This window comes from Hyla sarda, chromosome 1, assembly GCF_029499605.1.
Source record: "Hyla sarda isolate aHylSar1 chromosome 1, aHylSar1.hap1, whole genome shotgun sequence".
Lineage (NCBI taxonomy): Eukaryota > Metazoa > Chordata > Amphibia > Anura > Hylidae > Hyla > Hyla sarda.
In genome coordinates this window covers 508252419-508279829 of record NC_079189.1, presented here as the reverse complement: position 1 = coordinate 508279829, position 27411 = coordinate 508252419, and the positions used below count along the sequence as shown (strand labels likewise).

The 27411-nt window shown below is 43.6% G+C and overlaps 1 protein-coding gene across 9 annotated transcripts in view; it reads left to right on the top strand.

The window, feature by feature from the left end:
• The window catches only part of FAM174A (family with sequence similarity 174 member A), a 53863-nt gene that overhangs the window by 13888 nt on the left and 12564 nt on the right, over nt 1–27411 (top strand). For 2 of the 9 annotated variants that reach the window (XR_008847476.1, XM_056537540.1), the window contains exon 2: nt 3669–3800. Coding sequence is in view for 5 of the 9 variants with exons in the window: in XM_056537540.1 (XP_056393515.1) it covers nt 3669–3800 (132 nt within the window). In the remaining 4 variants the exon portion in view is untranslated. Of the gene's footprint in view, nt 1–3668; nt 3845–6115; nt 6170–21639; nt 21691–21783; nt 22134–27411 lie in introns of those variants that run through there. The other 7 variants (XR_008847477.1, XR_008847478.1, XR_008847479.1 and 4 more) reach the window with 7 other exon arrangements.

Genomic DNA, 27411 nt, shown 5'->3' with positions numbered 1-27411 from the left:
TCAGGTCCATAATACTAGGGATGTCCCGATACAATTTTCTTAAGACCGAGTACAGATGCTTTTTGATACCAATTACCGATACTTTTTTCAATGTCATGTGACTTTCCCCCCCCCCCCCCCCCCCTAAATGGTACGTTCACACGGGCGAATCCACATAGTATTTTAAGCTGCGGATCCTCCACTGAAGGACCACTACATGCTGCCTTTAGATGTGCCTGCTCGGAGCAGCAATAGGCCGCTATGAGCAGACACACTGCAAGCACATCGCTTATTGCCGCTCCGAGCAGGCACATCTAAAGGCAGCATGTAGCAGTCCTTCAGCAGCGGATCCAAAGCGTAAGATACGCTGTGGATAAGTCCGCGTGAATGTACTCTTAATGGAAAAAAGGGTGTTTTTGTTTTTTTTATGACAAAGGGCTTTTTTTCTTTTTTTTTTATAAAAAAAAATATTTAAACTTCTTTTTTTTTCTTTAAAAAAGAGGGTGATTCTATTTTGGGAACGGGTTAATTCACATTTTATTATCTTTTTACAATTTTTTTTTTAACCTTTTTTAGTCCCTATAGGAGACTATTACATGCAATCTGTAGATTGCATACACTGATCAATGCTATGCCATAGCAAAGCAGTGATCAGTGTTATTGGCACTCCCTTACTAATGCCTGCCATGGCTGGCAGCAATAAAGGAGCGACGATTGGAGGCACAGAGCAGGGTAAGGGACGATTACACCACTGTGATCCTGATCAGCATCCCCGAGCTAACCAGCAGTTAACTTCAGGACTTTAGACGCCGCAATATACTTTGATCGCGGCGTCTAAAAGGTTAATGCGGGTCCCGTGTTTCTCCGAAAATAAGGTTAATGCGGGTCACGTGTTTCTCCGAAAATAAGACTGGGTCTTATATTAATTTTTGTCACAAAAAACACACTAGGGCTTATTTTCAGGGTAGGGCTTATTTATTTATGGGGGGGCTGTGGGAGCGTGGAGAATGGGGGGCTGTGGGAGTGTGGAGAATGGGGGGCTGTGGGAGGATGGGGGGCTGTAGCAGGTTGGAGGATGGGGGCTGTAGCAGTGTGGAGGATGCAGGTCTGTAGCAGTGTGGAGGATGCCGCACCCCCCCCCCCCCCCCATCTTCCACACTGCTACAGGAGAGCGTTCCGGTCGGCATTACTCGGCATTACTGGTGGCCACGGTCCGGATCTGGACCGCGGGCCGCCAGTTGAGTATCCCTGGCTTAGGTCTTATTTTTGGGGTAGGCCTTATATTGCAGCCCACCCCGATAATCCCGCTAGGGCTTATTTTCGGGGTAGGGTGTAGTTTCGGGGAAACAGGGTAATTAATTCCCCTTGTGCTAAATCATCCCCCTTTATTACCCTCTCTGCCGCATTATTTCCCCTTGATCCCCTGTGCCATGTAATCCCCCCCTCTCTACCACCCCCTGTGTCATTTCTTTCCTTCTTTATCTCACCTGTCCTATTTCATCCACCCTATGCCATTTTATTTCCCCTTTATCCCCCTGTGCCACTTTATTCCTCCTGTGCCAAATCATCCCTCCTTACCCTTGTGCCATATCATTTTTCCCCATTTACTCCTCCCCCTGTTGTTCTTCTTACCTGGCCAGTAGGCTCAGATGCAGGGGATCTCGGCAGGTTTGACGTTCTCCTGATGTCCTCTGTGCTGCACTTGTCACTTCTCACTGCTGGCAGCCACCACTGCTCACAGCCTCACAGTGAGGGCAGTGCAGAAAATGTCAGGAGAACATCAAATCCGCTGAGAGCCCCTGGGCCTGTTGGCAAGGTAAGAAGAACAACGGAGGGAGGAGGGAAGGGGTGAAAAGTGATTTGGCACAAGGAGTAAGGCACAGGTGGAATAAAGCGTGGGGAAGAAATGGCACAGGGGTGGTAAAGAGGGGGTGACAAATTTGCACAGAGGGTAATAAAGAGGGAATGAAATGGCACAGGGGGGATCAAGGGGAAATGACGTGGCACAGGGGGTTCAAGGGGGAGGAATGAAGTGGCATTGGAGGGATCAGGAAGGAGAATAAAATGGCACGGGGGATTGAAATGGTACGGGGGGGTGATAAGGGGTGATTATATGGCACTGGGAGATTCTACTGTAATATTGCTTTTTATCATGTTTTATAGGTAATTACACTCTGGAGAGAGTACAGTAGAGTATTTGAGTGTTTTTTTTTCCAATAGGAGCCATCTCTCAATTTTATTTTTTTTCCCTTTTCCGTGTGTGTTAGCTATTTGGAGATTCTACTGTCTATACGTTAAACTCCTGGGCTGCTGCCCGAAGTCACTAAACCAATGTTTTCAAACAGTATGTCTCCAGCTGCGGTTGCAAAACTACAACTCCCAGCATGCCCGGACAGCCAAAGGCTGTCAGGGCATGCTGGGAGTTGTAGTTTTGCAACAGCTGGAGACACACTGTTTGGAAAACACGGCACTAAACACTTATTTGGTTCACCTTCCCATATTGTCCAGTGGTACCTTAACTTACAAAGGCCTCAGGGTACAACATTTTCAACATACAATCGTCTTTTCTGGACCATTGTAACTTGAATCCAGACTCAACATACAATGCTCCTGACAGTCCAGATCTGTGAAACATGTCAATACCAAAGGAAAAGTGGTGCAGTTGCCTATAGCAACCAATCAGATCCCTTCTTTTATTTCTGAACAGGCCTCTGAAAAATGAAAGAAGCGATCTGATTGGTTGTTATGGTCCTCTAGACAGGTTTTGATAAATCTCCCCCAGATGTGGGTGACTCTACTACTTTTTTGTGACACTGGGGGAGATTTATCAAAACCTGTGCAGAGGAAAAGGAAAAGTTGACCTGTTGCCCATAACAACCAGTTAGATTGTGTTTTTTTTTTTTTTTTTTTTTTTTTAAATTATTTCTGAAAAGGCCTCTGATTGGTTGCTATGGGCAACTGGTCAACTTTTCCTCTGCGCAGATCTTTATAAGGGTGCGTTCACTCTGCGAAATTCCTGCGAAACTCCGTGAGCAGAATTTCGCAGTGTGAACTTAACATTAGTGTGAGTGGGTTTCCGAGACTGGAGAAATGACGTAACGTCACGCCCCCTCCATGATGTCACGTCACGTCCCCTCCATTCATGTCTATGAGAGGGGGCGTGATGTCACGTCTCCAGTCTCGGAAACCTGGAAGTTTCCGACACTAGAGACCCAGCCCCGCATGCAATGTGGGTGCTGGAGGGAGATTGCAGGGCGTCCCAGCGGAGGTGCCCCCTGCGATCAGATATTTTATCCCCTATCATCTGGATAGAGGATAAAAGCTTAGATCCCGGAATACCCCTTTAATATTGTAACTTGAGTGACCGCTGTATCGGGTCTAGATAGGAAAATAGATCAGTGCAGTGCATTTTCTACCCAGCAATATAAGAGTAAATCCACTTGCTGTGGAATTTATTCGGAAAAAGCTGCACAGGTATCTGAGTGGAATTTGGAATGTTGCAGAATTGTATTGTTTTAGAAATGGAGCTATGGTGTAGAATTTGAAGGAAACCTTTGGTTAGTTTAAAATTTTACCCCTATTTCAAATACATTCAAATTAACCTTACTATTCAAGGAAAAGTGCAGCAAATTTTAAAATGCTTATAATCTGTAGTAATTGTTCATTCATTTTACATTTTACTCTTACAGGACAAGAAGAAAAAATAAGAAAACTAGAAAATATGGCGTATTAGATACAAATATAGGAAATATGGAGCTAACTCCCTTAGAACAAGAGGAAGAAGATGACGACACTTTGTTTGATGCCAATCAGCCTCGAAGGTGAGGACTTGGTGAGGACTGGATATAACACACAGAGAAGGAAGGTAGAGATACCATTTGTTCTCTCTGTTATGTCAGGTTGTCATTCAATGGGCTTGTGATTTTGCTTTTTCCTGATACAAGTAACCTTGTTTCATCATCTCTTGTTTTTTTTTACTGAAACTATTTATTTTCCTATTTCTTGTAAAGATGTACTATGTGGCAAATTATTTGGTCCTCTTAGTAAATTATTATTATTTTTTAAAACTGTTCCATACTATCCATACCAAGTCCCATTGGGGAGATCTTTAGATTGTTATTACTGTTCAGTGCTTTGCATAGGCATAGCACTGATCAGTTATATCCGTAATCTACCTGTATAGTCTGCCTGTGTGGGCAGACTATACAAGAAGTTCCCCAGAGTGGCAGGAGGCAGGTGAAGAGACCTTCGGCCGCATTGCTCACTCATCAGAGCACCGCAATCCTGCTGCTGATGTTCCACTGCACACAAGAACCCCAACTGCATCAAATGCCATGATCACTATTGATCACGGCATCTGAAAGGTTTATGACTGGCATTAGCATGATCGCTGATGTTCGCCACTAGCATCAAGGGATCTGCCATGTATGAAGAAAACACAGCTCCTACAGAATACCCCACTAGGACGTAAAAATATGTCCTGGTGCCTTAAAGCGGTACTTTTATGGAAAACAAATCCTTTCAAATTAACTGGTGCCAGAAAGTTAAACAGATTTGTAAATTACAATACCAAAGAGTGAGTAAGGAGAGAGCACATTAAAGTGTTACTGCACCTGTAAAGGAGGTACTGCGAGATATCGGTGGCCCAAAGTGAGTCTCCTGCGGGGTGTACATGCAAAAAGGGTAAAGTATCAATATCTATAACAACAAAGGCCCGTACGTGAAATCACCGCTCAGCGGAGACAACTCGGCAAGGGGGTCCGGTCCACGGAAGGCTGAATCACAGCATCGGTGCATGTTGATGAGCGCCCATCAACCTGCACCGATGCTGTGATCCAGCCTTCCGCAAACTAGACCCCCTTGCCGAGTTGTCTCCACTGAGCGGTGACTGCACGTACGGGCCTTTGTTATAGATTTGTAAATTACTTCTGTTTGAAAATCTTAACCATTCCAGTATCAGCTGCTGTTTGCTCTTGAGGAAGTTGTGTAGTTCTTTCTCTTCTGACTATGGTGTTCTCTGCTGCCACCTCTGTCTGTGTCAAGAACTGTCCAGATCAGAAGCAAATCCCTATAGCAAACCTCTCCTGCTCTGGACAGTTCCTGATACGAAGGTGGCAGCAGAGAGCACTGTGGTCAGACTGGAATGAACTATACAACAAAGCGGATAAGTACTGGAAGGATTAAGATTTTTAAATAGAAGTAATATACAAATCTTTGAACATTGTTTTTCCTTCTGAGTACCAGGGCATCAGGACGTACATTTATGTACGATGTAATTTTAATACATTTCATGAGTTTATAAAAGTAAAATGGATTTATCAAGCCTAAGTCTCTGGATAGGCTATTAATATTACATCATCAGGGATCTAACTTCTGGTACCCCCACCTGTCAGCTGTTTAAAGGGACCAACTATTGTTTATTCCAGCATCACTGTACTATTACTATAGCAAGCATTGAAGAGCCTGCAGCACTCAGATGATCGACAGGAGTCCTAGGAATTGTACTCCCACCAATCTAATATTGATGGCCTATCCTGATGCTGGATGACCCCATGTTCTCAGTTCTGCTTTCACTATGATCAGTAACATAGGTATGCTTAAAGGGGAACTCCAGTGAAAAACTATAAATCAACTTGTGCCAGAAAGTTAAACAGATTTTGTAAATGACTTCTATTTAAAAATCTTAACCCTTCCAGTATCAGCTGCTGTTTGCTCCACATGAAGTTATTTTCTTTTTTGAATTTATTTTCTGTCTGACCACAGTGCTCTCTGCTGACACCTCTGTCCAGAGCAGGGGAGGTTTGCTGTGGGGATTTTCTCGTACTCTGGACAGTTCCTGACATGGACAGAGATGTCGGAAGAGAGCACTGTTGTCAGAGAGAAAGGAAATTCAAAAAGAAAAGAACTTCCTGTGGAGAATGCAGCAGCTGATAAGTACTGGAAGGATTAAGATTTTTGAATAGAAGTCATTAACAAATCTGTTTAACTTTCTGGAAAAAATGTTTTCCAGTGGAGTACCCCTTTAAATAATAATATATGTTTATTTTCTAATGAAAGTCAGCCTTCTCTAGCGATAATTTTTTTTGGGATCAGTAGTCACGTTCCACTGTTTACGGAGCTGCTGTTTGTTTTTCAGATAGAAGGCAGCTTTCTAGATCTAATGGAGCCTGCTTTTTCATAGTGCCATAGGGCATGTTGTATATTACGTGGACTAACAGATGGTTTATGCAGATAATGTAAATCATGTAATACAGTTGTTCAGTGCAGAGTAAAATATGGCTTCAAGTTTGATTTGTGTTCTGGAGTCATTTACAATATAGCGCTTTTAAATGGCCTGAAAATGCATGTAAACTAGAAGAATACGCTCCAAGCTTCATCTATCAAGATTGGTGTGCACAGGTGTATAAAATGCATCTGCATGATAAACGGTGACAGCTACCTGATAAAAACCTGAAACTAGTTCTGTATTCTAGCTTGTAGGAACAGAACATTCGAAGAATAGCTATACATTTAATGTGCTAAACCTATACAATTATAGCTTAGGTTGTTGTAGGCTGTATAGACGTGGCTTCCGTGGGTTTTGCTTCTTCTAGTCCCTTTTCTTGAAGCCATTACAAACAACCATGGGAGCAGTTTAAAGGTATAGGGGATAAGATGTATGATTGCAGAGGTCCTGCCACTGGGGACCCCTGCGATCTCAGTGCAGCACCCGGCATTCTGTGTCGCTCGCTGCCTCCGAGACTGGGATGCGACATCATGGCCACGCCCCCTAGTGATGTCACACCAAGCCCCCTCCATTCATGTCTATGGGAGGGGGCGTGACAGCCGTCATGCCCCCTCCCATAGACATGAATGGAGGGAGCTGCACCGAGATCGTAGGGCTCACGCCCCCTCCCATAGACATGAATGGAGGGAGCTGCACCGAGATCGCAGGGGTCACGCCCCCTCCCATAGACATGAATGGAAGGAGCTGCACAGAGATCGCAGGGGTCACGCCCCCTCCATAGACATGAATGGAAGGAGCTGCACAGAGATCCCAGGGGTCACGCCCCCACCCATAGACATGAATGGAGGGAGCTGCACAGAGATCGCAGGGGTCACGCCCCCTCCCATAGACATGAATGGAGGGAGCTGCACCGAGATCGCAGGTGTCATGCCCCCTCCCATAGACATGAATGGAGGGAGCTGCACCGAGTTCGCAGGTGTCATGCCCCCTCCCATAGACATGAATGGAGGGAGCTGCACCGAGATCGCAGGTGTCATGCCCCCTCCCATAGACATGAATGGAGGGAGCTGCACAGAGATCGCAGGTGTCACGCCCCCTCCCATAGACATGAATGGAGGGAGCTGCACCGAGATCGCAGGGGTCACGCCCCCTACCATAGACATGAATGGAAGGAGCTGCACAGAGATCCCAGGGGTCACGCCCCCACCCATAGACAAGAATGGAGCAGGGATGTGGAAATTCTATAGCCCGACGCCCGGGACAAGTAGTTTTGGGTGCCGGGCAGGTGAATTGTTCATAGATTTAGCCCTGTATCGGGCGAGCAGGGACAGACCGACTTCCCCCTTATTTTTCTTTAATGTCGGTGTGAGACGCAGGAGCCGATGGAAGTCTCCACCTCACACCGGCGCTCAGAGTGTATGGAGGGGGCGGCGGCCTCCAGCTGACTGCAGAGTCCTCTTATCTCCCCTCCCGGAGGATGCAGCTCTACACAAGAAGACACAGCTGGGTGAGAGAGAGGATGTTGACATGTCGGTGCACAGCTCCATCCCCCGCACACAGCTCTATCCCTCCCCCCTCCCCTGCTCTGTCTAGACAGGACCTAATCCACCACGGGGAGGTTGCTTGTTTGCACGGGGAAAACACAGAGCAGGGGGGAGAGGGGGAGGACGGAAATCTCACCTCACACCGGCCGGGACTACAGCTCTGATGTCCACTCATGGCGGCTCAGGTGAGGAGACCGAGAATACAGGCGGCGGCAGGAAGGGTGGGTGTATATGTAGGGTGTGAGTGTATGTGTGATGTGTATGTAATGTATGATGGGGGAGGATGGTGTATATCAGTATTTCCCAACCAGGGTGCCTCCAGCTGTTGCAAAACTACAACTCCCAGCATGCCCTGGGCATGCTGGGAGTTGTAGTTTTGCAACAGCTGGAGGCACCCTGGTTGGGAAACACTGGTGGATATGTATGGTGTGAGTGTATGTGTGTATGATGTCTATGTGTGACGTGTATGTAATGTATAATGTGTGTATGATGTCTATGTGTGATGTGTATGTATGTGATGTATGATGTGGGGGGGCAGCGGTGGGTGTATGTATGATGTGTGCATATGTATGATGTGGGGGGGCAGCGGTGGGTGTATGTATGATGTGTGCATATGTATGGTGTATATGTATGGTGTGAGTGTATGTGTGTATGTAATGTATGATGTGTGTATGATGTCTATGTGTGACGTGTATGTAATGTATAATGTGTGTATAATGTCTATGTGTGATGTGCAATGTGTATGTAATGTATGATGTTGGGGGGGGCGGGGGTGTGTGTGTATGTAATGTATGATGTGGGGTGGGCAGCGGTGTGTGTATGTATGATGTGTGCATATGTATGGTGTATATGTATGGTGTGAGTGTATGTGTGTATGTATGTAATGTATGATGTGGGGGGGGGGGCAGTGGCGGGGGTGTGTGTATGTATATGGGGGCAGTGGCTGGTGCATGTATGATATATGTATGCATAAATGTTTTGTATAGGAGCAGACGGGCATTAGGGCAGTTGTGCCATCTAATTTTATTTATTTTTAGTGGCACCCGCACTAAATTGCACCACCAGAATCCCACCCTTCATACTCACCCGCCAACCAAGAGCCCCACGGATGCACACAAACACCCCCGAACCAAAACTACAACTCCCTGCATGTTGGACCATAACCTAAACTGTAGAACTATAAAGTGCAACATGCTGGGAGTTGTAGTTTTGGTTCGGGTCAGCTGCAGAGCTATAGGCTGCATCAGGGCATGCTGGGTGTTGTAGTTACTAACTGTAATTCCCAGTATTCCTTGACATAGACTATTGCTCTGCAGCTGACACAAACCAAAACTACAACTCCCAGCATGTTACACAATAACCTTAACTGTACTATACAGTGCAACATGCTGCAACACCCACACAACCATAGGCTGTATCAGGGCATGCTGGGTGTTGTAGTTATCTAGTAACTAAATGCAACTTCCAGCATTTTCTGACACAAAATGCAGCACATAAACTGGAGAAGCAGAACCCCCCCCCCCCCCCCAGTAACACATAAGTCCCTATTGAGACTGAAAAAAGTGATTAAAATATTTTAAAAAGTGCGTATATATGTGAATAAGCCCCTTTCCTAATAAAAGTTTACAATTTTCTTTAAATAAAAATAATGTACAAAAATAAACATAAGTGGTATCGCTGCATGTGGAAATGTCCAGACTGTTAAAATATAATGTTAATTAAACCGTACGGTGAACGGTGTAAATGTAAAGAATAGTCCAGAATTGCTAATTTTTGGTCACTTCATGAGAAATTTTTTATAAGGTGATCAAAAAGTTACATCTAGACTTTTCTGGGCTTCCCTCGGGCGTAAGAGGAGCTACAGCTCTCCGGCCGCTAATATCCTGACATACTGCGATCGCCTAATAAACCATTAGATGTCAGCAGTGTCTAAAGGATCTTATATCCATCCCTGGTGGTCTAGTGGGGGGGATCAGACTATTTTGGTGAAAATTATTTTATCTGCCAGGACAAGTGGATTTTCTTGAGGGACAAGTAGATTGTGTTCAGCTTTAGTCCCTTGGACAAGTAGTTTTTTTTTTAATTTCCACACCCCTGTGGAGGGAGCTGCACCGAGATCGCAGGGGTCACGCCCCCTCCCATAGACATGAATGGAAGGAGCTGCACAGAGATCCCAGGGGTCACGCCCCCTCCCATAGACATGAATGGAAGGAGCTGCACAGAGATCCCAGGGGTCACGCCCCAACCCATAGACATGAATGGAGGGAGCTGCACAGAGATCGCAGGGGTCACGCCCCCTCCCATAGACATGAATGGAGGGAGCTGCACAGAGATCGCAGGGGTCACGCCCCCTCCCATAGACATGAATGGAAGGAGCTGCACAGAGATCCCAGGTGTCATGCCCCCTCCCATAGACATGAATGGAGGGAGCTGCACAGAGATCGCAGGGGTCACGCCCCCTCCCATAGACATGAATGGAGGGAGCTGCACAGAGATCGCAGGGGTCACGCCCCCTCCCATAGACATGAATGGAAGGAGCTGCACAGAGATCCCAGGTGTCATGCCCCCTCCCATAGACATGAATGGAAGGAGCTGCACAGAGATCCCAGGTGTCATGCCCCCTCCCATAGACATGAATGGAGGGAGCTGCACCGAGATCGCAGGGGTCCCGCCGCTTGGATGTATAAAGCCGGAATACCCTTTTAATGAAGGATTTTCATACTTCTTTTTTCCTGATACAATGTGCCAACCATTGTTCTGAATGAGTGCCTGTGCTGTCATCCAGTTCCATGACCGGTTGTGGACAATGATTATAGCTAAATTTACCTCATGTAGCATTTCTCCCCAAATCCCTTTAACCATTTTAATATATATTTATAGGGCAGATGTGACTTATTGAAGTCATTCTGCAATGCTTCCACCATGAGTGCCACCTTTTTCTTCCCATTACACCGTTGAACCCCATGGATGCCATTATATGTCAGCCATGCACTCAGTTTTGTCTGCTTCAGTAAGCATGTAGCACTTTTTATTTCATATTTAGTGTAGTTGATTCTAGTTTACAGTCATTCTGTACGTGCTGTAATGGAAATTGGTCTCTGAACACAGATTTGCCACTTTTGTTAACAAACAGCTAAACTGGCAGAAGTGCAGTACAAATCCTAGATCGAGATACTGATCATTTTCTTTGGCTTCTAATATTAGAGATGAGGGATGTGTCAGTGTACACATGCCCTAAGAGAATCTAAACATGTAAATGATATAGCACTGACATATTCCAAAACCCTGTCACTATTTCTATCAATCTCTGTCTACTTTATAGGCTCACAATCTAATCTAATTTCCCTATGTCAGACACACAGTAAAGGTTTTTTTATTAGTAAGTAATTTATCATTATGGTTTTTTGGGTGTGGGAGGAATTCCACAAAAACATAGGCGGAGATTTAGCAAAACCTGTCCAAAGAAAAGTTGCTGAGTTGCCCATAGAAACTAATCAGATTTCTTCTTTAATTTTTCAGAGGCCTTTTCAAACATGAAAGAAGCGATCTGATTGGTTGCTATGGGCAACTCAGCAACTTTTCCTCTGGACAGGTTTTGCTAAATCTCCCCGAAAGAGAACATACAATCTCTGTGTAGATCAGTGTTTCCCAACCAGTGTGCCTCCAGGTGTTGCAAAACTACAACTCCCAGAATGCCTGGACAGCCAAAGGCTGTCCAGGCATGCTGGGAGTTGTAGTTTTGCAACATCTGGAGGAACCCTGGTTGGGAAACACTGGTGTAGATATTATCTTTGGTCAGACCTGAATCCAGGACCCCAGCAGTGCAAGGCATCAATGCTACCCACTGAGCCGCCATACTACCCCAGCATAGTATCAGAAAATATTCAGCAAAAATGTGCAGCAGATCCTGTAGGTGCGATTGTCCCCTTAGAGTCCTATTCACACGTACAGTAACCTGCACAGGATTTGAAGCGACAGATTTGAAGCTGCATTCAGTCATTTAGTTTACATTAAACTCTGCAGCATAAAATCCTGCACATCAAATATGGGCAGGATCCTGTATGTGTGAATACACCCTAAATGTTTTGTGCCTTACTGTTAGGTACATCTATTGATCCTCTGGCTTTGTGGTGCAGTTTGTATAAATACACACAGTGAACATTTTAGATTTTGTGTTTACTCTCTGGACTCTTCGACTCGAAGGTGCTACACAAGTGTCTTGGACTCGAAGGTGCTACACAAGCACTTGTTCATTCAACAGCTATCTCACTTGATTCTCCAATGGACCCCTCCCCCCCCCAATGCATATGTACTTAAAGGGATACTCCGGTGGAAAACTTTTTATTTAATTTTTTTTTTTTTTAAACCAACTGGTGCCAGAAAACAGATTTGTAAATTACTTCTATTAAAAAAATCTAAATTCTTCCAGTACTTATTAGCTGCTGAAAATTATTTTCTTTTTGGAACACAGTGCTCTCTGCTGACATCTCTTTCCATTTTAAGAACTGTCCAGAGTAGGAGAAAATCCCCATAGCAAACATATGCTGCTCTGGACAGTCCCTAAAATGGACAGAGATGTCAGCAGAGAGCTCTGTGTTCCAAAAAGAAAATCATTTTCTCTGTAGTATTCAGCAGCTAATAAGTACTGGAAGGATTATGATTTTATTTTTTTAGAAGTCATTTACAAATCTATAGCGTATAGAAGAGTAGTTCGGCACTGCTGACTTCTGTACCTGGAGGCGGGTGGACACTAAGTCACTGTAGCGGAGTGTGGATACGGTGGTGCTCAGACTCACGTAGAATATAACATCAGTGCATGAGGAAACAAAGAAAAGTAGTCACTCACCGGATTACCAATTCAGCAGATTTTATTGCACATTTCTCACAGCCGTAGTACAGTTCTAGGGGAGACGACGGATGGTACAAGGGGGGTACCACAGAGAGGCGACACCTGTGTTTGGCACTTAGTAGTGCTTCAACGGGCCTAACTGTTTACCGGAACATGTCATCTTCTTATACAGGTGAGTTTAGTAATTGGACCTATCACCATCAAACACACCTTGTGACGTTAAAAGAAGGGGAGGAGGTTGCTTTGTTAAGCTTGTTCCTACTTAGATCTAGCTCATTGTTCAGACTGTCAAGACTGGTACCGTAAAAAACATTCTTAGAAGCAAACTGAGACATCAACTTTATCATTACGCCCTAAGACTCCTGTTGCGTAAGTAGCAATTATCCATTGTGTCTCTCTTCTAAGGAGGTTTTTGTCCGATCTCAGCCCCGGTCATGCAGTAACTTTTTCTATTCCTGCAAATCTTAAAGATTCATGACTTCCTCCATGGGCTTCTACTACGTGGGAAATAAATCTGGGAGCCCCCTTTTTAGTGCCTAGAGAGTAAAAGTGCTCTCTAATTCTAGCGCACATTTGTCTGATTGTTTTTCCTATATAGTAGAAGCCGCATGGGCAGAATATAACCTAAACCACGCTTTTTGACTTACACGTAATAAGTTCGCTAACAGTATGGGTAATTGGACCTATTCTGAATGTTTGCAAGCCAAGATTGTATTTGCAGAAATTGCAATTTTTGCATTGGAAATTCCCTATTGGTATGTGACTAGTTAACCAGTCTATTTTTCTCTACTTTTCTTTATCTTTTTGTGTATTCTGTGCTTGTTTCAATACTTCACCTATTGTTTTCGTTTTCCTATAAGAGATTAATGGTTTCTTTCCTGCCATTTCTTTGAGGTCTTCATCTGTCTCTAGTATATACCAGTTCCTCCTAATTGCTCTCTCTATCATTTTATTTACCGGTGAGTTCTGAAATGTGAACGTGAACCTATTTAGTGGCGCGTTTTTTTGTTTTTTTCCGCACAATTCTTCTCTATTTTTTCCATCTGCTTTCTGTCTCCCTTTCTTTATTAGATCTACTGGGTAGTTACGTTCTATTAGTCTTCTTTCTAACTCAGTTGCCTGTTTTTGATATGTTGAATCTAGTGTATTATTTATTTTTAAACGTAAAAACTGTCCGTATGGAATACCATTTTTGACTGCTTGTGTATGGGAACTTTGGTAGTGAAGTATCGTATTCTTTGCCACTTCCTTCCTGTAGCCTTCACTTATTAATTTCCCTTCTTTCACTATCAATTTGATGTCTAGGAATTCCAGCGTATCACCACCATATTGGTGTGTAAACGCCATATTATAACCCTTGGCATCGTTAAAGGGGTTCTCCGCCCCTAGACATCTTATCCCCTATCCAAAGGATAGGGGATAAGATGTCAAATCGCCGGGGTCCCGCTGCTGGGGACCCCGGGGATCGCTGCTGCAGCACCCCACTATCATTACTGCGCAGAGCGAGATCGCTCTGCACGTAATGACGGGCAATATAGGGGCAGGAGTATTGTTGCGTCACGGCTCCGCCCCTCGTGATGTCACTGCCCGCCCCCGTCAATACAAGTGTCATAGACTTGCATTAAGGGGACGGGCCGTGATGTCATGAGGGGTGGAGCCATGATGTCACGCTGCTCCGGCCCCTGTATTGCCCGTCATTACGCACAGAGCGACCTCGCTCTGTGCAGTAATGATGGCGGGGTGCCGCAGCGGCGATCCCCGGGGTCCCCAGCAGTGGGACCGCGGCGATCTAACATCTTATCCCCTATCCTTTGGATAGGGGATAAGATGCCAGGGGCGGAGTACCCCTTTAAGGTAATCTACAAACTGATAGAATTGGTTTTTAGTTCCTGACCATACTAACAAAATATCGTCCCCGAATCGGACATAAGTTCTTATGTATTTAATGAATGGGTCAGTGGTAGTATATACTATGTTATTCTCAAAATTAGCTAAATACAGATTAGCGTATGTACAGGACACCGGTGTCCCCATCGGGGTACCGGTGTCCTGTCTATACCACCTACCTTCATATACAAAAGTACTGTTCTGTAGGACGAATCTAAGGGCGTCTTGTACAAATTTAATATACTGTTCTCTGTTCTTTTTAAAATTTCAGTCACTGCCTGCACACCCGTATCGTGGGGGATACGGGTGTACAGGCTAGTGACATCAATGGAACATAAACTCCAACCTTTTTCCCACGGTAAGTCATTCACTATAGATAATAGGTGACTGGTGTCCTTAATGTATGCTGGAATTGTGGGCAAAATAGGACGAAGCAAAAAATCTATGTACTGAGACAAGTGCTCAGTCACTGAGCCGATCCCCGCGACAATGGGTTGCCCAGGGGGTCGGCTCAGTGACTTGTGCACTTTTGGTAGATGATACCATTTTGCAGGGCACGGGCATTCAGAAGTTAACTTAGCAACGTTTTTTTTTCGAAATAATACCTTCAAACACAGATTTACTCAAAAAACCTTTCAAATTCTGTAATATTTTGTTAGTCGGATCGCTCAAGAGGGGAGTGTATGTTGTATGGTCTGACAATTGCCTTTCGGCTTCTTCATTATACTGTGTCTTAGAGATCACCACTACACTCCCTCCTTTATCCGCTCTAACTATAACAATATCACTCCGTTTCTTGAGTTTAGTTAGAGCTTCTTGTTCTTTAACAGGTAAATGATTAACTATTAGAGGATATAGAACAGATTTCACATCTTTTTGGACTGCTTTTTGGAATAGGTCGACACATCCACCCGGTGCCACAGGGGGTGAGAATGTCTACCTCTTTCCTTTATTAAACCTGTAAGTTAAATTATCTGAACTCGGTACATCACTCTGCGTCCCAAAAAAAATAGACTGGTTAACTAGTCACATACCAATAGGGAATTTCCAATGCAAAAATTGCAATTTCTGCAAATACAATCTTGGCTTGCAAACATTCAGAATAGGTCCAATTACCCATACGGTTAGCAAACTTATTACGTGTAAGTCAAAAAGCGTGGTTTATGTTATATTCTGCCCATGCGGCTTCTACTTATATAGGAAAAACAATCAGACAAATGTGCGCTAGAATTAGAGAGCACTTTTACTCTCTACGCACTAAAAAGGGGGCTCCCAGATTTATTTCCCACGTAGTAGAAGCCCATGGAGGAAGTCATGAATCTTTAAGATTTGCAGGAATAGAAAAAGTTACTGCACAGCCGGGGCTGAGATCGGACAAAAACCTCTTTAGAAGAGAGACCCAATGGATAATTGCTACTGACGCAACAGGAGTCTTAGGGCTTAATGATAAAGTTGATGTCTCAGTTTGCTTCTAAGAATGTTTTTTACGGTACCAGTCTTGACAGTCTGAACAATGAGCTAGATCTAAGTAGGAACAAGCTTAACAAAGCAATCCCTCCTCCTTCTTTTAACGTCACAAGGTGTGTTTGATGGTGATAGGTCCAATTACTAAACTCACCTGTATAAGATGACATGTTCCGGTAAAGAGTTAGGCCCGTTGAAGCACTACTAAGTGCCAAACACAGGTGTCGCCTCTCCGGTGAGAATGTCGACCTCTTATGTATTTAATGAATGGGTCAGTGGTAGTATATACTATGTTATTCTCAAAATTAGCTAAATACAGATTAGCGTATGTACAGGACACCGGTGTCCCCATCGGGGTACCGGTGTCCTGTCTATACCACCTACCTTCATATACAAAAGTACTGTTCTGTAGGACGAATCTAAGGGCGTCTTGTACAAATTTAATATACTGTTCTCTGTTCTTTTTAAAATTTCAGTCACTGCCTGCACACCCGTATCGTGGGGGATACGGGTGTACAGGCTAGTGACATCAATGGAACATAAACTCCAACCTTTTTCCCACGGTAAGTCATTCACTATAGATAATAGGTGACTGGTGTCCTTAATGTATGCTGGAATTGTGGGCAAAATAGGACGAAGCAAAAAATCTATGTACTGAGACAAGTGCTCAGTCACTGAGCCGATCCCCGCGACAATGGGTTGCCCAGGGGGTCGGCTCAGTGACTTGTGCACTTTTGGTAGATGATACCATTTTGCAGGGCACGGGCATTCAGAAGTTAACTTAGCAACGTTTTTTTTTTCGAAATAATACCTTCAAACACAGATTTACTCAAAAAACCTTTCAAATTCTGTAATATTTTGTTAGTCGGATCGCTCAAGAGGGGAGTGTATGTTGTATGGTCTGACAATTGCCTTTCGGCTTCTTCATTATACTGTGTCTTAGAGATCACCACTACACTCCCTCCTTTATCCGCTCTAACTATAACAATATCACTCCGTTTCTTGAGTTTAGTTAGAGCTTCTTGTTCTTTAACAGGTAAATGATTAACTATTAGAGGATATAGAACAGATTTCACATCTTTTTGGACTGCTTTTTGGAATAGGTCGACACATCCACCCGGTGCCACAGGGGGTGAGAATGTCTACCTCTTTCCTTTATTAAACCTGTAAGTTAAATTATCTGAACTCGGTACATCACTCTGCGTCCCAAAAAAAATAGACTGGTTAACTAGTCACATACCAATAGGGAATTTCCAATGCAAAAATTGCAATTTCTGCAAATACAATCTTGGCTTGCAAACATTCAGAATAGGTCCAATTACCCATACGGTTAGCAAACTTATTACGTGTAAGTCAAAAAGCGTGGTTTATGTTATATTCTGCCCATGCGGCTTCTACTTATATAGGAAAAACAATCAGACAAATGTGCGCTAGAATTAGAGAGCACTTTTACTCTCTACGCACTAAAAAGGGGGCTCCCAGATTTATTTCCCACGTAGTAGAAGCCCATGGAGGAAGTCATGAATCTTTAAGATTTGCAGGAATAGAAAAAGTTACTGCACAGCCGGGGCTGAGATCGGACAAAAACCTCTTTAGAAGAGAGACCCAATGGATAATTGCTACTGACGCAACAGGAGTCTTAGGGCTTAATGATAAAGTTGATGTCTCAGTTTGCTTCTAAGAATGTTTTTTACGGTACCAGTCTTGACAGTCTGAACAATGAGCTAGATCTAAGTAGGAACAAGCTTAACAAAGCAATCCCTCCTCCTTCTTTTAACGTCACAAGGTGTGTTTGATGGTGATAGGTCCAATTACTAAACTCACCTGTATAAGATGACATGTTCCGGTAAAGAGTTAGGCCCGTTGAAGCACTACTAAGTGCCAAACACAGGTGTCGCCTCTCTGTGGTACCCCCCTTGTACCATCCGTCGTCTCCCCTGGAACTGTACTACGGCTGTGAGAAATGTGCAATAAAATCTGCTGAATTGGTAATCCGGTGAGTGCCGACTTTTCTTTGTTTCCTCATGCACTGATCTTATATTCTACGTGAGTCTGAGCACCACCGTATCCACACTCTGCTACAGCGACTTAGTGTCCACCCGCCTCCAGGTACAGAAGTCAGTAGTGCCGAACTACTCTTCTATACGCTATAGTATTCCTTTGCAGCTTTTGTGTTCTGAGCACGCTGAACAATGTCTGACCCCACGCCACAAAATGTGGAGATGGACCAAGTAAGTCATACGGATCAGCTTCAACTTGCATTACAGCCAGGGAGAGACGGCGCAGGGGGGTACTTTTTGGAATGTGAATCTACTGAAGATCTAGAGCTCATCAGCGTCAAGGCACTAGAAAACCGAATAGTATCTCTATCTGAAAAATAAATCGCAGTATACTGGACTGTCAATTCTTTACAAGCTTATGCTCAATGTGAACGAGCCCCTAGAGGGCTTAGGTCTATCAAGACCCCAGCACAATATCAAGATGACAGCGTGTTTTGGAAATGTGGATTAAAGCACACAACGAGCACGCTTTAAAATTGTTACATCTTATATTAACTCGCAACCGAATCGAATATGATCGTATTTCTGAAGATTTAAACAAAGCCAAGAATGTATACAGAAAAAGAGTAGAGAACGAAGTTGCAAGTGCGTTTTTTCTAAAATGGAACCGAAATTGAAGGCTTTACAGGAAGAGACCAAAAGTAATAAAAGAGAGAAATATCTACGAGATAAGCAAGATTATGAAAATAACAAAGTCTTCAATTGGCATACAAAAAGTTACAATACTGAATCCTATGGTTACAAGAAGAAAAATAATCGAAAATTTGCTAAAACCGCAACAGCATCCTATAATGAACAGAAGTCTGAACAGGTCTCTATTCCATCTGCAACTAACATCCCTTTAGAAAAGCCCATACACGACATTCAAGGAGAAAAAGTTATAAAGGAACAAAAGAAAAGAAAAGTGAACCTATAGAAGATCTAGTAACAGCTACTACTAACAACGTAATCAACTTAACTGAACATGAATTGGATAGCAGCACCATCTCACTAATGTCAAGAGGACTGAACTTTGGACTATCAGAAGACTTCAACCCCACTACGTTTGAAATAGATCTGGAACGAGCAATTAGGAACATTAATCTTAAAAAATATTATGCTAACAGACCATCAACAGAATCTGATCCATACCCAGGAGAATTACCAGTCAGGACTGACAATCTGGGACTTATACCCACAGGTTTCTCCGATTATGAAAGGAAATGCATTGAAATGTGTGTCACAGAGTTTGGGACGCAGAGTGATGTACCGAGTTCAGATAATTTAACTTACAGGTTTAATAAAGGAAAGAGGTCGACATTCTCACCCCCTGTGGCACCGGGTGGATGTGTTGACCTATTCCAAAAAGCAGTCCAAAAAGATGTGAAATCTGTTCTATATCCTCTAATAGTTAATAATTTACCTGTTAAAGAACAAGAAGCTCTAACTAAACTCAAGAAACGGAGTGATATTGTTATAGTTAGAGCGGATAAAGGAGGGAGTGTAGTGGTGGTCTCTAAGACACAGTATAATGAAGAAGCCGAAAGGCAATTGTCAGACCATACCACATACACTCCCCTCTTGAGCGATCCGACTAACAAAATATTAGAGAATTTGAAAGGTTTTTTGAGGTTTGTACATACGCTAATCTGTATTTAGCTAATTTTGAGAATAACATAGTATATACTACCACTAACCCATTCATTAAATACATAAGAACTTATGTCCGATTCGTGGACGATATTTTGTTAGTATGGTCAGGAACTAAAAACCAATTCTATCAGTTTGTAGATTACCTTAACGATGCCAAGGGTTATAATATGGCGTATACACACCAATATGGTGGTGATACGCTGGAATTCCTAGACATCAAATTGATAGTGAAAGAAGGAAACTTAATAAGTGAAGGCTACAGGAAGGAAGTGGCAAAGAATACGATACTTCACTACCAAAGTTCCCATACACAAGCAGTCAAAAATGGTATGCCATACGGACAGTTTTTACGTTTAAAAAGAAATAATACACAAGATTCAACATATCAAAAACAGGCAACTGAGTAAGAAAGAAGACTAATAGAACGTAACTACCCAGTAGATCTAATAAAGAAAGGGAGACAGAAAGCAGATGGAAAAAATAGAGAAGAATTGTGCGGAAAAAAACAAAAAAACGCGCCACTAAATAGGTTCACCTTCACATTTCAGAACTCACCAGTAAATAAAATGATAGAGAGAGCAATTAGGAGGAACTGGTATATACTAGAGACAGATGAAGACCTCAAAGAAATGGCAGGAAAGAAACCATTAATCTCTTATAGGAAAAGGAAAACAATAGGTGAAGTATTGAAACAAGCACAGAATACACAAAAAGATAAAGAAAAGAAGAGAAAAATAGACTGGTTAACTAGCCATATACCAATAGGGAATTTCCAATGCAAAAATTGCAATTTCTGCAAATACAATCTTGGCTTGCAAACATTCAGAATAGGTCCAATTACCCATACGGTTAGCGAACTTATTACGTGTAAGTCAAAAAGCGTGGTTTAGGTTATATTCTGCCCATGCGGCTTCTACTATATAGGAAAAACAATCCGACAAATGTGCGCTAGAATTAGAGAGCACTTTTACTCTCTACGCACTAAAAAGGGGGCTCCCAGATTTATTTCCCACGTAGTAGAAGCCCATGGAGGAAGTCATGAATCTTTAAGATTTGCAGGAATAGAAAAAGTTACTGCACGACCGGGGCTGAGATCGGACAAAAACCTCCTTAGAAGAGACACAATGGATAATTGCTACTTACGCAACAGGAGTCTTAGGGCGTAATGATAAAGTTGATGTCTCAGTTTGCTTCTAAGAATGTTTTTTACGGTACCAGTCTTGACAGTCTGAACAATGAGCTAGATCTAAGTAGGAACAAGCTTAACAAAGCAATCCCTCCTCCTTCTTTTAACGTCACAAGGTGTGTTGGATGGTGATAGGTCCAATTACTAAACTCACCTGTATAAGAAGATGACATGTTCCGGTAAAGAGTTAGGCCCGTTGAAGCACTACTAAGTGCGAAACACAGGTGTCGCCTCTCTGTGGTACCCCCCTTGTACCATCTGTTGTCTCCCCTAGAACTGTACTACGGCTGTGAGAAATGTGCAATAAAATCTGCTGAATTGGTAATCCGGTGAGTGCCGACTTTTCTTTGTTTCCTCATGCACTCATTTACAAATCTGTTTAACTTTCTGGCACCAGTTTATTTAAAAAATAAATAAATAAAAAATGTTTATACCAGAGTACCCCTTTAACTGGGAGAGGCAAGGTGTCTGACAGCAATATGCCTTTCCCTTCATATGCATATGCATTATATAGCCGGCCAGTCTGTCCAAAATCCTCAGTTTTAGTGCTTTTGACCTAAAGGGAGCTTCTAGTTATTATGCAAAGTAAAAGAGACAAAGAGGAAGCTCTGTGAAAAACTGTAGCAGGTAAACCCTGAGGCTTGTGTACGTTACTGAAGTATATAGCTGGATTGCTGGTAAAGTTTGTGTGGAGCGGAAGGGGCACTTCAATTATTCAATTATTCCTTTATTATTCCCCCTCAAATGCATAATTTAATGTCACTGTCTGTGTGAGAGCGAGGTTTATGACAAAGGGAATTCTGATTTCTTAGATGTCAAGTAAACGCATGACAGGATTGATGTCCGACCCCTTCTCTGTAAAGGTAAAAATGCTAAAATAGAAGAGAAGCAATACTATTTCTCATGTGCAAGAGATTCTTGACTAACTTTCCGCCTGTTTGTGTTTTGTTCTGCAGATAAGATGATGCCTTTTATTGTACGATGTTGTTGACAACACGAAGACGGCCGGAGTGAAGAAAGAGAATACATTTGCATACCTTATCAATGCTTTTTTTTGTACATACCTTATAGCATTATGAACATGTAAGTCATACGTTCCTTATTAAAAACACAAATATTCTTGTTTAAGAGCTGGTTATTATTTGCCTCATTTCTGTGGTACATTTTATTATTTTTTCCCTTGTCAGTGTCAAACTTTGTAATAATATGTTATTTATATTTCCATGTGAAAGATGTTTTGTTAATTTGCAAATAACATCAATAATGCTTTTTATTGTAAATAGTGTCAATAAAAGGGTACACTAAGTCTACTGTATTTTTATTTTAATTCCTACCTTTCTAAACTTTCCATGAATGAGTGAAAACCGGTGGTTTTATGCAAAACAACAATATAGGGCCAGCACTCATCGTATAAGAAAAACATTCCTTTTTTATTTTGATCCCCATATGTAAACATCTGTGGAAAACTTGCTTATGTATCTAAAGCAGGGGTAGGCAACATTTTGGTAGTGCTGTGTGCAAATTTTTTTCATAGTGGCTTGGTGTGATGGCAACATTGGTGTGGCTTTTTGTGGGTGTGGCTTGCTGTGGGTGGGGTTTGTGGGTGTGTGGCTTGTCACAGGGTGTATTTTTTTTACAGAATTGTCCCTATATATTGTTCTCGCTGTAAGGACATTACAGTGAGAACAACCATTTTAACTCAGACCTGTATAATACAGACCCCAGAATCAGTCCACATCACAGCACAGACCCCAGAAACTGTTCATCTAGGAATGCTCGGACCTGACACCCATAATGTGGTGGTGCACCATCTTGCTGGAAAACTCAGGGAACGTGCCAGCGTCAGTGCATAAACAGGGAAACACATCATCATGTAGCAATTTCGCATATCCAGTGGCCTTGAGGTTTCCATTGATGAAGAATGGCCCCACTATCTTTGTTCCCCATATACCACACCATCCCATCAATTTTTGTGTTCCAGCAGTCTTGGAGGAATCTATCCAATGTGGGTTAGTGTCAGACCAAAAGCAGTGGTTTTGTTTGTTAACTTCACCATTCACATAAAAGTTTGCCTCATCACTGAACAAAATCTTCTGCGTAAACTGAGGGTCCTGTTCCAATTTTTGTTTTGCCCATTCTGAGGCACCTGAAACTATGGATACTGGAAGCCTGTGCTAGCATTTCTCCTGCAGTGTTGCTATCAGTGTGTGAAGAATGGGAGAAGAGGGTTGCATTGACAATCCAACACAATGGGCAGCACATTGAACACATTTTATAAGTGGTCAGAAACTTGTAAATATCTCCTGAAAGAATAAAGTTATGTTAAAACCAAGCACATCATTGTTTTTCTTATGAAATTCCCAATGTGCCACATGACCCTCTTCCTATTGAAAAAACAAAAGTTGGATTCAAAATGGCCGCCATGGTCACCACCCATCTTGAAAAGTTTCCCCCCCTCACATATACTAATGTGCCACAAACAAGAAGTTAACATCACCAACCATTCCCATTTTATTAAGGTGTATCCATATAAATGCCCCACCCTGTACAGACCTCAGAATCACCACCCACCATAATACAGACCCCAGAATCAGTCCGCACCACAATACAGACCCCAGAATCAGATCCCACCATAATATAGATCCCAGAATCAGATCCCACCATAATATAGACCCCAGAATCACCACCCACCATAATACAGACCCCAGTATCAGTCCCCACCACAATGCAAACCCCAGAATTAGACCCCACCATAATACAGACCCCAGAATCAGTCCCCACCATAATACAGACCCCAGAATCAGTCCCCACCATTATACAGACCCCAGAATCAGTCCCCACCATAATAGACCTCAGAATCAGACCCCACCATAATGCAGACCCCAGAATTACCACCCACCATAATACAGACCCCAGAATCACTACCCACCAAAATACAGACCCCAGAATCACCACCCACCAAAATACAGACCCCAGAATCACCACCCACCAAAATACAGACCCCAGAATCACCACCCACCATAATACAGACCCCAGAATCACCACCCACCATAATACAGACCACAGAATTGCCACCCACCATAATACAGACCACAGAATCGCCACCCAGCATAATACAGACCACAGAATCGCCACCCACCATAATACAGACCACAGAATCACCACCCACCAAAATACAGACCCCAGAATCACCACCCACCATTATACAGACCCCAGAATCACTACCCACCATAATACAGACCCCAGAATCACCACCCACCATAAAACAGACCCCAGAATTGCCACTCACCATAATATAGACCCCTGAATTAGACCTCACGATATTACAGACCCCAGAATCAGACCCCACCATAATACAGACCTCAGAATCCAGAATCATCACCCACCATAATACAGACCCCAGAATCACCACCCACCACAATGCAGACCCTAGAATCAGTCCGCACCAAAATACAGACCCCAGAATCACCACCCACCATAATACAAACCCCAGAATCACCACCCATTAGAATACAGACCCACAATTGGACCACACCATAATACAGACTCCAGAATCACCACCCACCATAATACAGACCCCCAGAATCACCACCCACCATAATAGACCCCCAGAATCACCACCCACGATAATACAGACACCAGAATAACCACCCACCATAATACAGACCACAGAATCACCACCCACCAAAATACAGACCCCAGAATCACCACCCACCATAATAGACCCCCAGAATCACCACCCACCATAATACAGACCCCTGAATTAGACTCCACCATAATACAGACCCCTGAATCAGACCTCACCATAATACAGACCCCAGAATCAGTCCTCACCACTATACAGACCCCAGAATCAGTCTGCACCATAATACAGACCCCACCATAATACAGACTCCAGAATCACCATCCACCATAATACAGACCCCACCATAATACAGACTCCAGAATCACTATCCACCATAATACAGACCCCAGAATCAGACCTCACCATAATACAGACCCCAGAATCACCACCCACCATAATACAGACCCCAGAATCAGTTCCCACCATAATACAGACTCCAGAATCACCACCCACGATAATACAGACCCTAGAATCACCACCAACCATAATACAGACCCCAGAATCACCACCCACCATAATACAGACCCCAGAATCACCACCCACCATAATTCAGACCCCTGAATCAGTTCCCACTATAATACAGACCCCAGAATCACCACCCACCATAATACAGACCCCAGAATCACCACCCACCATAATACAGACCCCAGAATCAGTCCACACCATAATTCATACCCCAGTCGTGTTGCGCAATAATATACATACAGTTACATTAACTGACTCACAATTCACATCCAAATCATCATCATCCCCCTCCCCGTCACTTGCACGCCCCTTTCACCTTGTCACTTGCAACCCCATCATCATTTGCATCCCCCCCCCCCCCCCCCCCATAATTGTGTAGGTAGCCAGGTAGGGAAATAGCAAGTTCTCCTTCACATCCAAATCATCATGCCACCCCCAGTCACTTTCATCCCCTCCCCCCGTCACCTGCACCCCCTTCACTCCTGTCACTTGCACCTCCCCATCATCACTTTCACCCCCCCCCCATCATCACTTGCACCCCCCCATCATCCTGTCACCTTCCCTCCCCTGCTCTACTGATTCCAGGATGATTACAAAAAAAAAAAAAACTTTTACTCTGCATTCTTTTCCCACTACAGTGCAGGCGCCAATGAGTGACGTCATCAGCGCCTGCGCTGCGTTCGGGCAGAAGTCACAGGTCTCCTCTCAGTGAAGCCGCAGGTCCTGAAGCTCACACTGAGAGGAATCTTTAACTGTGCGTGCGTGTGTGCCCACAGCTGAAAGCGGCGCTCGCTCACCTGGGGATCCGAACAAGTGTCCTGGATCCCCATTAGCGGAGCAAGCGCCTCTCCGCCCGTGGCCCCGTGTGCCACTCAAAAGCACCCCTGGCACGCCAGGGGTTGCCGACCCCTGATCCAAAGCCAAACTGGTTTGTAAATAAGGCAGTTTGATCATGTGACTCTTTATGATTCATTTATTCCCGAGCATGCTAAATGAAACAACTCAGGAAATTGGAGCGTGCAAGAACACATACAAATGTTCCTTGGCCTGGAGAAGTTGGTAAGGACTGCCTAGAGCAAGGCTTCTCAAATTTGTTATACCTGATCCTCATCCAACAGTCCAAAGTTCTGCCGGAGATTCACATCTATGGTAAAAATCCATGCAAAGATTACAAATATTGCTGTCTACCATTTTTTATTTTTTTTGACCTCTTAAATGCTGTATAACTGAACACAAAGTGAGTCAATCATTTTGCTAAACCAGATTGTTTCATTCAGAGAAAGAAGTGTGCAGCTTATTGTCACTTTGGTGAAAACTTCCTCCCCAGCTGTGCCTCATTTGTGAGACCCACCTTAAAGGGTTACTCCGGATCTAAGACATCTTATCCCCTATCCAAAGGATAGGGGATAAGATGCCTGATCGTGGGGGTCCTGCTGCTGAGGACAGCCACCACGCCCCCTCCCATAGACTTGCATTGAGGGGGCGGAGCTGTGATAACAAGATACTACGACCCCGTGATCGTGATTCATCAGACCTGGAGCAATGTTTGCTCAGGAGGCTGATGATAGCGGGGTGCTGCATGAAAGATTGCGGGGTTCCTCAGCAGCAGGACCCCCACGATCAGGCATCTTATCCCCTATCCTTTGGACAGGGGATAAGAAATCTTAGGGCCGGAATACCCCTTTAAATTTTAAGAAGCACTGGCTTAGAGGACACAATGCCCCAGCATGTTTCTAAACTGTAGGGCAGATTTACTAAAGACCAGTGTTTTACACACCTGTACTCCCCTCCTTGCTGCCTGCTGTTCGAATAGCAAGAATCTCCTGATCAGACCAAAAAGAAATCACTCTATTTGGCTACTTATGTGAATTCTGCTGAGCAGCAAGAAATACGCTGTGTTTTCTCAAGGAGCAGACGCAGGCGTTCCCCGCCGCAGTCGTGTGTCTGCAATAAGGTTCAAGAGCCAGCTGCTCCCACTGGCTCCGGAACCAGGGTTGAGGCAGGGAAAGCCCTGTGTCTGCCCCTAGCGCATTTTCCACTGCTCAACAGATTTCTCACAGCATCTATTACGTTGCATATCCACTTAGTGTGACCCTACCCTTAAAAGGGCCATCTCTTCAGATGACTTTTTTTTCATTACTACTTCAGTTATCTCAGATGTTTCAGGGTGATTTTACACTTTCTTGCTATCCTAGTGGCACCTGAGCTGAAGTGTAAATGTTATGAAGGTTATCATCAACAAACTTCCTTTCTTCTTCTTAATGATATCAGCCTATACCTGTGTGCACACTAGTGTTATACACTGTATAGCCTTCCGTCACAGGGAGGGTATGCAGGAAAAGTTGCCCATAGCAACCAATCAGATCGCATCTTTCATTTTGCAGAGGTATTTTTTTTTATTGAAAGAAAAAATCTGATTGGTTACTATGAGCAACTTTTCCTCTGGACAGGTTTTGATAAATCTCCCCAAAAGTGTTCACTTGTGAGGTCCACA